Source organism: Felis catus, chromosome B3 (assembly GCF_018350175.1).
Source record: "Felis catus isolate Fca126 chromosome B3, F.catus_Fca126_mat1.0, whole genome shotgun sequence".
NCBI lineage: Eukaryota > Metazoa > Chordata > Mammalia > Carnivora > Felidae > Felis > Felis catus.
In genome coordinates, this window is record NC_058373.1 from 54,545,011 (window position 1) to 54,558,297 (window position 13,287).

A 13,287-nucleotide genomic window follows, 5' to 3' on the forward strand; every position below is an offset into this window, starting at 1 on the left:
AGACAAAGTAGCAGGGAAAAAGGAGAAAAAGGACAAGGGAAAGCCTACTCCAGGTTTCACTAGTGTGCCAAGTTCATACCTTTGCAGCCAGCCGACACTCCATCACTCTGATATTGAAGTGTGAAGTCGCTGCCTTATTCATTTCCACACAACTGTTGGCAATCACAAACACTGCTCCACTTGGGAGTTTCACATCAGTTGCCCTCAGAGGACTAAATTCTATCAACTTGGCCTATTGGAAGAAAAATGACAGGTGAGATATAATGTATTAGAATTCAGAAAATGTTAAATAATTTATGTATTTATTTACCTTAGCAAACATTTTTCCTAAAAATGCACTCATTCGATTCAAATATTATTTATTGACTTCCAGGCACTGTATGAGGCACTGGAGATACAACAGTGAACAAGACAGACATTGTCCCTGCCTTCATAAGAGCTCACAATCTAGCAGGAAAGACAATCAAGTAGACAAATACATTTCTAGGTTGTGTTACAGTGGTAGCAAAGTGCAGGGAGCTTTATAGACACATAGTTGAAGCATCTGATCACCTAGTGTAGGCTCCTTTGAAAAAAGGGAAATCTAAACTGAGTCTTAAAGGATGAGCAAAACTAGGGCAGACAGAGGATTTCTTGACCCAAATGGGATATCAAAGAGAGGGAAGAGCATATACAAGTTCAGAGGCAAAAAACATGAGGTGTTAATAGAGCTTTGTGTATTGAAATTTGGCTGGAGCTCAAAGTTGGAGGGTTGAAGACTGGTGACAGGGTAGGCTGGAGAGGTAAAGCAAGGGCCAGGTCATGAAGTGTTTTGTAAGCTCAAAGACACTGGACTTTGTTCAGACTCTATAGCTAACTTACATTAACATCAGGACTCTTGCCACCATCTATGCTTGTCAGGTCTCATCCCAAACACCCAGAGTATGTTCTCAACATTAAACCACATTTTCTCATGCTTCATGTCTTTGGCTTAGAGAAATCAATAATAAATATTCTTAATAAGAAGAAATCCAGGTATTCTTGGAAAATAGCCAAGCCTGTAGGAATCTGATGAAAAACTAAGAAAAGGTTTTAAAGAAATGTCTGCTTCTACTTTGGAAATGGGTTTATTGGCAACAACCAAAACCTCTACTCTGCCTAAGGGAGTTGATAGCCAAGGGGAAGTAGTATGCAGCTAAGGAATTCATCTCTGGCTTACCATCAACATTCTTTTCCCCGCCACTGAAGCCCCAAAAATGTTGACAGAGAAAAATGATACCAAAGTGTAAATTATAAAAAGAGGGGTTGTGAATATATGTGGTAAGAGAAGTTAACATTTGGGTTTAAAACCAACAAGAGATTATGAAAATGCCATGAGATGAAGTGATTTGGGACGAGAGCGGGAAAGGAGGTCTCAACAACCAAGGAGTTGAGAAATCTCATTTAACAATGAAAAGAAATAGAAGGGGGAAAAAAGTAGACACAAGAGGAAAACAGACTTGAAGTATGGTTCTGGAAGCCTAAGAAAAAGGTGATCAACATGAAACATAATAGGTGAACTGATAGCAGCCTTGAATTACAAAGCAATTGAGAAATACCATTTATAATAGAACCTGATAGAATTTGTGGCCCAGAACCAAGGATGTGGAGGATCTCAGGGCCTTCCTCTCCATTGGAACTTTGCCTAGTTGATATTTCCAAATAGCTTAATGTCACCTACAGTTCCTTCTTCTGCAAGAAATGATATGGACTGGTCCATCCCTCCTCCTTCAGTGCCAATATAACGCTCGCTCTTGGCACAGATTTCCGCAAGTTCCACCTGGAAAAGTAAGAATTGATTTGTACTGTGAGTATAGCCATAATCTATTTCTCATTCATTTCTTACTCCAGACATGACAGATAGGTTTGAATTCCAGTGCTAACTCTGATAAATTGATAAAAGCTGCCTGAAACATTGTGTTAACAAGGACTCTAAGACTACCATTGAGCTCAATAGGAAAACATACCAAGATCAATTAACATTTGCAGTGGGATTGAATTAGAAATAGACTGTGCATGCCATGTATTTGCTATCCATGAGAGATTCCACAAAGGCACCTGGGTGGCTCAGTTGGTTGAGCGTCTGACTCTTGATTTCAGCTCAGGTCATGATTTCACAGTTTGTGAGTTCAAGCCCTGCATTGAACTGCTCTCGGCACAGAGCCTGCTTGGGATTCTCATTCTCTCTCTCTCTCTCTCTGCTTGGGATTCTCATTCTCTCTCTCTCTCTCTCTCTCTCTCTCTCTCTCTGCCCCTCCCCCCAGCGTGCGTGCACATACTGTCTCTCTCAAAATAAATAAATAAACTTTAAAAACATCCAGTATCTCTTATAAAAACAAAAAAACAAATAGGGAAAGCAGTTTCTTCCATGTTTCTATTTGCTCCATCCCTCTCTAGACTAGTATCACCAAAAATCTCATATGGGTACCCATTCATTTCTCCCTTCGTCTTCCTTTGTCTCCCCCACAGTGGACTAGTCTAGTCTCCACACAGCCAAAGTGGTGTCATCCAACTTTATCTTCCAGTCCAAAAGAAATGCTGTCTCTGTGGCATTTCCATTAAATGTAAAAATCAGAACTAGCATCGTCTAACCAGACACATCTTCCTCCAACCATGATGAAGAGGCCCAATACACAAACACAGTTCTAACCAAAATTGAATATGTCAAAATATGTGTTTAAGAATGTTCAATGGCTTCCTATTGAAATAATGAAATAAGTTCATTATTTCCTTAATGAAATAAGTTCAAGCTCCTCAATCTGGCATTTCAAAGCCTTCTAAAATGTGCAACCAATTTGCATATGAAATCATATGGTCTACCACTCTTTTCCAATTAGATTTGTCTCCATGACGATCTCACACATTTGTGCAAACTTGTATTACTTCCTGTCTTCTCTCATATAAATCCTATTTCCAGCCAATACCCAGCTTGCCGATTACCTAATATGGCCAAGTCACTGGGCCGACCACTTAAATCTTCCTCCATCACAGTCTTCCTCAAATATTATTCCCACTATGGCATCCCCTTTCTCTGAGCTCCCCACTGTGACCCTTAGCCAGTGTGAAAAGTCACCTCCCCAATAACAGCCATATTTACCTGCTAAGTACCTGGCATTATCTCTTTGGTGAACAGTATCTCCTTTAAGCCTCCACACAGTCCTCTGCTTATCCTCCTTATAGATGAGGAAAATGGGACTTGGAGACATAGCAGAAAATGAAACAGCCATTTGAACCTCATCTGCCTGACTTCATAGCCTGTGTTCTTTTCACACTGGACTTCATTACTCTTCTCCTGGCCCCACCCCCCCCCCCCCCCCCCCCGGAGATAATTTAACCTATTTTTCACTACCTCAAAGGGATGTGAATGACAAATGAGATCACTAAATTTAAGTATTCTTGCTCTTAAGAAGAAAGAAACTGAAGCATGGAGAAATATATGCTTATTGATTTCTAAAATATTTGCTGTGTGGCAACAATAGGATACTTTTACTTTAAGTAGGATGTTAATTTTTCCAGGCTATCTATCTGGACAGAACTCAGAGGGACCCCGGACATCCCCAGCAGCTCTGTGTCAAGGAGAGTCCACCTGCAGGGATGTGGACATCCCTACACCTTGCTGAATTCTGACAGATGGATCCCATGACTGGACAGATGATGCCCAAGAGTTCTAAAGGTGAGTAAACAAAAGAAAATAAAGATAAGGAAGCTGAAAGATGAAAGAAAAGATGATTCACCTTATAGTCCCCTCAGAACACATGAGGAAATCAGTAGTAAATACGGAGGAAAGAAGCCAGTACCAGACATTTCTCAATCTTGATTAAAGCCCCAACGCTCCTGCCAACTAGCTGTTGTGACTTTAGATTTCACAACTTTTTCAAGTTTTCATTTTTTCATGTGCTATTAATAATAACAATAATATTTTTAGCAGTTAACATTTATTGAGCACTTGCTATATGCCAGGCATGGTTCTAATTACTTTGTATGAATTAATTATTTACTTCTTATAATGACCCTATAAGATAGATAGTATATACCCATTCTACAGTTGAGGAAACTGTGTACATTTATTAGCTGAGACTATGCTAGTAATTACAAAAGGTGAAATTCAAACTCAAATTGTCTAACTCCAAAGCCTGTACTCTTAATCACTATGCTATATAACCTCCCATCCATAATATGGAGAAAAATACCCACCTCTCTAGCCATGGGATTATTGTGATGATCCAATAAATTAAATAAAAATGCCTCGTAAGCTCTAAAGAACTATACAATTGTTAATTTTGTTATTTGTACAGGATGACTAAGGAATCATTTGATTTACACAAGTAGCTCAATCCCAAGTCAAAAGTAAAGACAGGTATAATTATTATGGAACACAGAACTATTTTTTAAAGTGTTTAGGAAAGATGGAGTGCCTTGGTGGCTCAGTCAGTTAAGCTTCCAACTTCAGCTCAGGTCATGATCTCATGGTTCATGAGTTCGAGCCCTGCATCAGTCTCTCTGGTATCAGCACAGAGCCTGCTTGGGATTCTCTACCCTCCTCTTTCTCTGTCCCCTCCTCTGCTCATTCTCTCTCTCTCTCTCTCTCTCTCTCTCTCTCTCTCTCTCTCTCTCTCTCAAAAATAAATAAATAAAGTTTTTTAAAAAAATGTTTGGGAAAAGAGAGAACATAAAAGTTTCTGGTTGTGCCTAGAATGAATTCAGCAATAGGAAGTAATGTGGCCTGAGGCAAACAGGAGAGTGTGTGCTCCATTTGAAGCAGTTCAGTCTAATGGTGGCAAGAGAAGGGGTAGAGTGAAGGGCCCTGCCTGCCTGCCAAACAAAACATGCCTGTAGTGGAAACTCCAACTGCAGGCCTACAGGCAGCTTTTCCAGTGGCTCTAGTCCTTCACCCCATACAAAAAGCAAAAAGGTCAAATCCAAAATGGTTATGACATGTGAAGAAACTAGAAACAAAAGTTATTTTTAAATCTCAAATCCTGATTAAGGAAAAAAATTGCATGCTTCTGTAGGTCCATAGCCTTAGCCAGAGATGGCATGACCCAAACTCAGAAACCCATTAATGGAGGGACCTTAACAGCAGGGGGTTTAATGGGAGCAGAGAATGCCTGTCACTCTGGGTGATGTGAGGGGTTCATGTGAGCCAGCCATGCCTTTTCTGTCCTTGGGGACCCTGGAAGCAGAACTATAAAAAAGTCCTCCAAGAGTTATGATCCTTGCAGAGAATTAAATCAACAATCCATTCAGATTTGAAATACATAAAATATCAATAGATTTCATGAGAATAAGAAGGATCTGTCAAAAACTCATTAACAAAAGTGTATGGAAAGAAACCCATCAGAATTTCAAAGAACGATCATATGGAATTTGAGGACCCAATTCTATTTAGCAAAGGATAAAGTCATCTTTTTCATGGATGTCTAAGGGATTCTGAGGCTCCCCCACTTCTTCTATCTCCCCACACCACACACACACACACACACACACACACACACACACACATGCAAGTATGCACGCACACCCTGAGAACCCTTAGACAATAATAGTAAAGCACTAAGTGAAAAGGGACTCATTCCTCTCCCTAACAATGTGTTCTCTTCTGCTCTTACACCTGAGTACTTCAGGAACCCCAGGTACCTCCAAACTAGTCACTTGTGGCATTTAGCTCTATCCCTTCCTGCAAAATACTAATGTCTGAGAATCTTTAGGGATGACAATTTGACTGCATGAAGAAGTTTTCCAAAGTTTGTAGCCAATAAATTCATTTCTATTTTGACTCCTGCTCTATGGACAGTTAAAAGAAACCTGGCATTACCCAGAGACCTTCTTTTAAAGCTACTGCAGATAGTTAATGAAGTTAATTTATTCCTTTGTGTGTTCTTCTCTTGAAACAGCCTGGGAAAGAATCAAAAGTCACATGGGTTCCCAAATTAAACAGTTTACCCATCTGTGGGCCAGTGGGGCACTGGTGAGAGGAGAAATAACAGGATTAGATTTAATATTCACTGAGATGAGCTAAAGATTCATGAATGCATTGCCTAGCTAAATCTGGATACTTGTAAAAACAATGTTAATACAAAATGACTCAAGATATTAATGCAGTAAACTCTACCTTCATTTAACAGTTTTACTATGATATTGTTAAAAGTAAAATAATCACATAGACAGGAAGTGTTAATCTCTTTGAGTCAGTTAGCTGTGACTATGAGAAGCCTCTCTATTCAGAACATCAAGACCCTAACCAAGACAGCATCATCCAGCTATTGTTGGCCACCCCAAGTGCAAGTCAAGAGAAAGGAAAGAGGGACACCTGGGTGGCTCAGTCAGTTAAGCATCGGACTCTTGGTTTCAGCTCAGGTCATGATCTCACAGTTCATGAGTTCGAGCCCCACATCAGGCTCTACACTGATAGTGCAGAGCCTGCTTGGGATTCTCACTCTTTCCTTCTCTCTCTGCCCCTCCCCTGCTCTTGTTGTTCTCTCTCTCTCTCTCTCTCTCTCTCAAAATGGATAAACTTAAAAGAGAGAGAGAGAAAGGAAGGAAATGAACAGCCCCATTCATTTACTCAACAATCCCTTAAACAGTATCCCACAGATAAGTGGGAAGGCCAGTGTCTTCCCTCTAGGACCTCACAATATTGATATTGCCTTCAGGTGAACAAGTCCTTCAAAAGAAAGTGTAAGAGTAGTTTACTTCTGTTTGACCCTATAGGTCATCTGTCCACCCACCTCCACCCTGCTATCTGCTCCAGGAGGCTGCCCAGAATAAACTATAACAAGATACTCTTATGCACTCTGCTTCCCATGGGTTCTTCCAACAGAGAGCTCTGGCAAGAAATGGGAAATTGAAAGTGTGGAGGAAGAATAGTGAGGTTGGATCCCTCCCTGCCAAGGTCACTTTCAGGCTCAAGGGCAGTAACAACTCACCACTAGTCCTAGGTTTCCCCTACACCTATACCTTTGTAAATTGTCCTTAATTATGGACTGTGCCATCTGTTTTCTATTATGACCCTGACTGATATATGTAGATAAGATGGAAATATTAATGGCCCCACTGGCTTTTCTTTACATCAAATATGTTCCCTATTTTTCCGCCTGCAATACTTCTCCATTTTAACTTTCAAAATGCCTGGCTTCTTAGCTGGGGCTATTTTCAAAGTGTTCCCCAAACTGGCAAACCTATTAGGCAGAGCTGAGCCAAGTAGGAGAAACTCTTCATGAAATAGCACCAAGGTAAGCCTAAAAGACTGATGTAGCCTTGGTTCGTTTTGTAATGTGGCTGATGACCAAGCTCTAAGTTGGACACTTCGTAGTGTTCTTAAATTTTAAAAAAAAAGGAAAGAAAAGAAAAAATAGTCTTGTTTTAATTTAAAAAAAAAAAGGAGGCTATTATTATTTCTTCTTCACATCTCTAACTCAAAGGTTTGTAATTCAAGGAGATTAGTCACTTTTGCATTTTTTTACTTCAAGAAAAGTTGCCTGAGGACAATGAGGGCCAGTTCCCAAAATGCGCACAGCAGATGCATCTGATCCTGGTAGTTTGGAGTAAAGAAGTTCCAGTAAATAATGCAGGGAAGAAAAAAGGAGGAGGTCAAATATTTAAAAGCTCTGATACTACAAAGAAACAACAGTGAGGAGGGTTCTCAAAAGTAAATCTGAAAAACCTGCTAAAATCTGTAGAATCAGTCAAAGAATATGCACCAAGCACTCACAAGTGTGTATCACACACAAAAAAGAAAAAAGAGCCAAAGTAGACTCCTCCATCTGTGTACATTGGAGAGAACATAACCTATCGAACCTGGAGAAGGCTAGTAGTTGGAGTGCATGGCTCTAAAACTATCTGAGGTGCTTAGTGAGGGCAAAAGCAGTCTTTAAGTCAACTCCCTCCCTGCCATCTACATTATGGAGGGACCCAGATTCAGAAAGGAGACTGTCAACAGACAGGAACCCAGTATTTTATGTAAAACAGTTTGGGATCCCGGGTCCATGGGGATCCTGATAAAATGCCTATGCTAGGTTTCTTCTGGACCTCAACCATTGCTGCCTGTGCTGGATGAGGGAAAACACTCTGAGATGCACGGTAACATGCAACCTTTGCTATTTCTCCAAATGATGGTCCTAGATAAGCATATGTGTGTGGTAAGGCTATTAAAATACTAACACGAATCTAAAAGATAATAATGAGATGCAAAGGGAGGAATTAGAGAGCTGTGCTACTATGGGGGCCTGAGACACAAGATTGGTGTCACCCGGGGACTGATTAGATGCACAGACTCAGGCCCTACTACTCCAGACCTGCTGAATCAGCATATGTAGCTTAACAAGAATCCCCTCCATCCCACATTAAATTTGAAAGCACTCCTCTAAATTACTTCCTACACTGAGGCTTTCTTAATAAAGTTAGCTGACAGGGAAGAATGAGAAGGAGAAAGGGAAGGAAGCCAACAAATCAAATGTCTTTTAAGGCCAGACACTATGCAGGGTGTTTTACAAGTGTCATGTTATTTAGTCTCCAAAACTACCTTGAAATGTCGGAATTATAATTGCTATTTTATAGAGAAAGAAACTGAGACTCAAAAAAGGTCAATAAGCTAACCTAAGATTCAGAGCCTGAGCACTCCGGTTCAAAGTCTATGAGACTACCTTGTTCCCCTGCCTCAGGCAACAGAGGTTCTGCCTGGATGCTGGGCCCTGGTAAGCAGATGGAGCAAAATTTATGCATACCTGGACTGAACATTCCTTCTGTTGGAATGAACAATGAAGTGGGCCATGAGCCCTAGGATGCAGACATTTCTGAGTCATCATAATTTCACTCTATTTTATCCTCAAGAAAAAAAAAATCCATCTTGCTGGATGGTCTGGGTCTTGAGGGGTTTAGGTACTTTCCCATTATCCATCTCCAAATACAATCCCAAGTACCTCCCTCCCAAACAGCCTCAACCTACAGTGATCTCAGTATAAAGCTGACACCTTGGTATGATTTCTGCAGCCTAATAATAATAGCAGCTAACACATTGAGACAGACACTGCTCCAAGCACTTTTCATGTACTATCAAATTTCAAATCCATGAGGGAGGTTTTTATTACTAAATCCATTTTATAATGAGGAAACTGAAACATAGAGAAGTTAAGTAAATTGCCCAAGATTATTCAGCTAGTAAGTGTCAGAGTCAGGATTTGAACTCAGAGTTTTGGCTCCACACTTTTGACCACAATACTATTCTTTATCCCCAGGGGAAGCAGAATTTCAGAGATGGACCAGAACCCAAAATTCAGGAGCCCCCAAAAGCCCTCCCTGCATATTTTATCACTCACTAGCACAATTAATTCAATCCCTTTGTTTAATTCTAAGAAAGAAAGAAAGAAAGAAAGAGCAGCAAACACATACCAAGTAACTATTACTGGGCTGGGCTGGCGGGGGCATGGATGGGGGTGGGGAGAACTGCCAAAAAAAAAAAAAAAAAAAGTTGTGGCAAGACAGCAGAAGGCAGAAACCCAGCCAGTCTGATGGAATCAGACAAGAATATGACCCAAGTCACTGCTACTAAATACCAAAAGGGCCTCCAATGCCTGTGGTAAAGGCTGGTGTCGCTCACTTGGCTGACAGACCATTTATTTTGGCTCTGACCTTTGAAAGACGTTAAATAATGATGATAATAATGGATGGGCAGTAGGCCTGCAATCTCTGTGGTTTGGCAAGTGTTTCCTGGAACTGCACGTCCCTTCCCGTGGTCAAAGGGACGCTCCCATTCCCACCCCAGGGGAAGGTTCTTCATAGAGTTTTGAGCAGCACAGTCCTGTCCCACCCTCAAGGTCCAAACTGCAGGAATTCTGACTGTAAACCAATCTGGACTCTCGGGAGGAAGGTAAAGAAGAGGCTGGGGCATTAAGTATGATTTACTACCCAGCATAATCATAACTGTTAAAATTAACACTTGTTAGCTTTCTTAGTATGACTCCAATGGTACAGAAATCGACCCAAACCAAAGACAAAAAAATAAGTGCCATGGACCATAATCAAAACCAACCAAATCCAAAACTCAGTGTACACATTTGCCTTGGAGAAAGGGTCCTATGTGTACAATATTCAATTCACAAAGACTATGACATGGAGTATGAAGAATCTTTAGCATCAGGAAATGGTAGAGAGTGTTAAAAGAGTTTTTACAAGGGAAGTAAATTGATTTTACTGAGTTGTGCTCAAATGTTATGCCAAAAGCATCTACCAAGGTCAGAATAAGAAGCAGTCATGTAGTCATATGAATATCACTGTTGCATTTGAGATTGATGGAGAGGTCATTTTCATTATATTTTGTGTGCTATAAAGAATCCACATAAGAAACACTTTTTGGAATTTAATACCCCCAGGGAAAACATAACCTCTTTTGAAGAACTGATATGATTTCTCTGTTCTGGTCACAAGACCTGTATAACTTCCTATGTTTCCTTGTTTACTTTGGCTTCCAGGAATCTCAGTAAATATTATTAAACAAAACACAATTACACATCAAGTAACAGTTTTGACAATTACATTAAGTAATGAGCAGTCATTAACAGGTATATTTTCACTCTTCTTTCCTTTGCCCTAGTTTTCTATTCCTAATTTAATACCCTTACTGAATAAAGATTCTTGGTCATATAATTCTTAAGATTTTTTTCAAAATGAAGTAAATAGGCACTTGGAACAAATAAAAGAAAAACTTGAGACATAACAGGCATCAGGTGGAATAGTCATGTCACGAGGGGCAATGAAAACAATAGTACATTCTAAGAAGGGAAAGTAAAAATAGCAATGAGGTCCAGTAACCACATTCTTGAAGGAATAGTTAAAAGAATAGTAGATATGTCACCCAAAGAAAGAGTAAGAGAAACCAGGAGAACTGCCTTCAAACTTTGAAAGACTCTAATAGCAAAAGGAGAAATAGACCTATGAGTACAGAGAACAAACTGATAGTTGCCAGAAGGAAGGGAGTGGGGGATGGGAAAATGGGTGAAGGGGAGTGGGAGATACTGTTATGGAATGAATACGTCATGGAGACGAAAGGTACATGATAGGGAATACAGTTAACAGTGTTCTTAGAGTCTCGTACAATGACAAATGGTAGCTACGCTTGTGAGCACAGCATAATGTATAGAGTTGTTAATCACTATGTTGTACACCTGAAACTAATATGACATTGTATATCAACTATACGTCAATAAAAAAGAAAAGGAAAAAAGAAGACACTTGTCTTCTCCCGGGCCATTAAAAAGAAGGAGGGGCACCTGGGTGGCTCAGTCGGTTGAGCATTCGATTCTTGATTTCAACTCAGATCATGATCTCATGATTCATGGGTTCAAGCCCTACAAAAAATACTATAAATATTGTGTTCAACAAGATGCAGATAAAAACAGAAGCCCTGGGGACTCTGCTGTGACTCAAGGAACTCCTGCTTGCTTCACAAAATATTGCCAAGGGAAGATCACCAGTCCAAGGACAGCCTGATCCAAAGGGCAGAAAAACTGACTAAAAAAAACCTTGTCCATTGTGGGAATGCAAGCTGGTGCAGCCACTCTGGAAAACAGTATGGAGGTTTCTTCAAAAACTAAAAATAGAACTACCCTACAACCCAGCAATTGCACTACTAGGTATTTATCCAAGGGATTCAGGTGTGCTATTTTGAAGGGACACTTGCACCCCCATGTTTATAGCAGCACTATCAACAATAGCCAAAGTATGGAAACAGCCCAAATGCCCATCGATGGATGAATGGATAAAGAAGATGTGGTATATCTTTACATACACACACACACACACACACACACACACATATATATATGTGTATATATATATATATACACATATATATATATACATATATATATATATATATATATATATATATATATATATATATAATGGAGTATTACTCGGCAATCAAAAAGAATGAAATCTTGCCATTTGCAACTACATGGATGGAACTGGAGGGTATTATGCTAAGTGAAATTAGTCAGTCGGAGAAAGACAAACATCATATGACTTCACTCATATGAGGACTTGAAGAGACAAAACATGAACATAGGGGAAGGGAAACAAAAGTAATATAAAAACAGGGAGGGGGACAAAGCATAAGAGACTCATAAATATGGAGAACAGAGGGTTACTAGAGGAGGTGTGGGAGGGGGATGGGCTAAATGGATAAGGGGCATGAAGGAATCTACTCCTGAAATCATTGTTGCACTATATGCTAACTAATTTGGATGTAAATTTAAAAAAATAAAATGTAAAAAAAAAAATAAAAATATATAATATGATGTAATGTAATAATTAATAACATAATTATATTATATAATATATAATTAATAAGTCAACCATAATAGAGTATGTAAAATATTATATAAAACATAAAATAATTTAAAATAACATAAAATATATAAAATATACAAAAATATATACTATTTTTGATTTGGCTTTTTATTATTTTATGATTATAAAGTCTTTGCTCTTGGAAAGTAAAAAGGCTATAGAAAAATTTGATACATTTTCCCCAGTTAAAAAGACACAACATATTTCTCAGCAATTAAACCTAATAATGACTACAGATACAATTTCAGCTGTTAATTGATTCAATTGTAATAAAGGGAAAAAAAACAAACAAACAAAAACAAAAACCTTGTCCATTGGAAAATAAATGTCTGATTTCAATCTCTTTCTCTAGATTTTCACTCCTTGTTGGGTCCCTACATGTAGTCATTTCTGACACTCCCTTAAATTATAAATGTTATAAACACTGTGTTCAACAAAAGACTAAGATGAAAATAGAAACAATATGGAAATGATATTGCATATAAGCATTCTGCTGAATGTAAGTATAGAAATGTCACACAATGGTTTAGCAAGCTCTTGGCCTAAGATTTCAGAGGAACGGCAAACAATTTCTTTTTTTTTAAGTTTATTTATTTATTTTGAAAGAGAGAGAGAGACAGCATGTGAGAGAACGCACTCATTGAAGAGAGAATTCCAAGCAGACTCCACACCATCAGCGCAGAGCCTGATGGGAGGCTCAAACTCAACTGTGATATCATGATCTGGACCGAAATCAAGAGTCAGACACATAACTGACTGAGCCACCCAGGCACTACAGGGCAAATAACTTCTAATGGAAGAGGAACTAACCTAGCCCAGGAGATGTTTCCAACTGGTAAGGTAACTTTTTATAAAATACATCCACTTTACACCCTGCCAACACGTGGAACAAGAGACACTAATGTTGTCTAAGGGGGGGGGGAG

The 13,287-nt window shown here is 39.2% G+C and overlaps 1 protein-coding gene across 4 annotated transcripts in view; it reads right to left on the reverse strand.

Moving 5' to 3' along the window:
* GALK2 (galactokinase 2) overlaps positions 1-13,287 on the reverse strand; it is a 144,182-nt gene that overhangs the window by 54,782 nt on the left and 76,113 nt on the right. For all 4 annotated transcript variants that reach the window (XM_023255384.2, XM_023255383.2, XM_023255382.2 and 1 more), the window contains exons 6-7: positions 1,700-1,798; positions 80-232 (exon numbers count right to left, since the gene is read on the reverse strand). In XM_023255384.2, the coding sequence (XP_023111152.2) occupies positions 80-232; positions 1,700-1,798 (252 nt within the window). The remainder of the gene's footprint in view (positions 1-79; positions 233-1,699; positions 1,799-13,287) is intronic.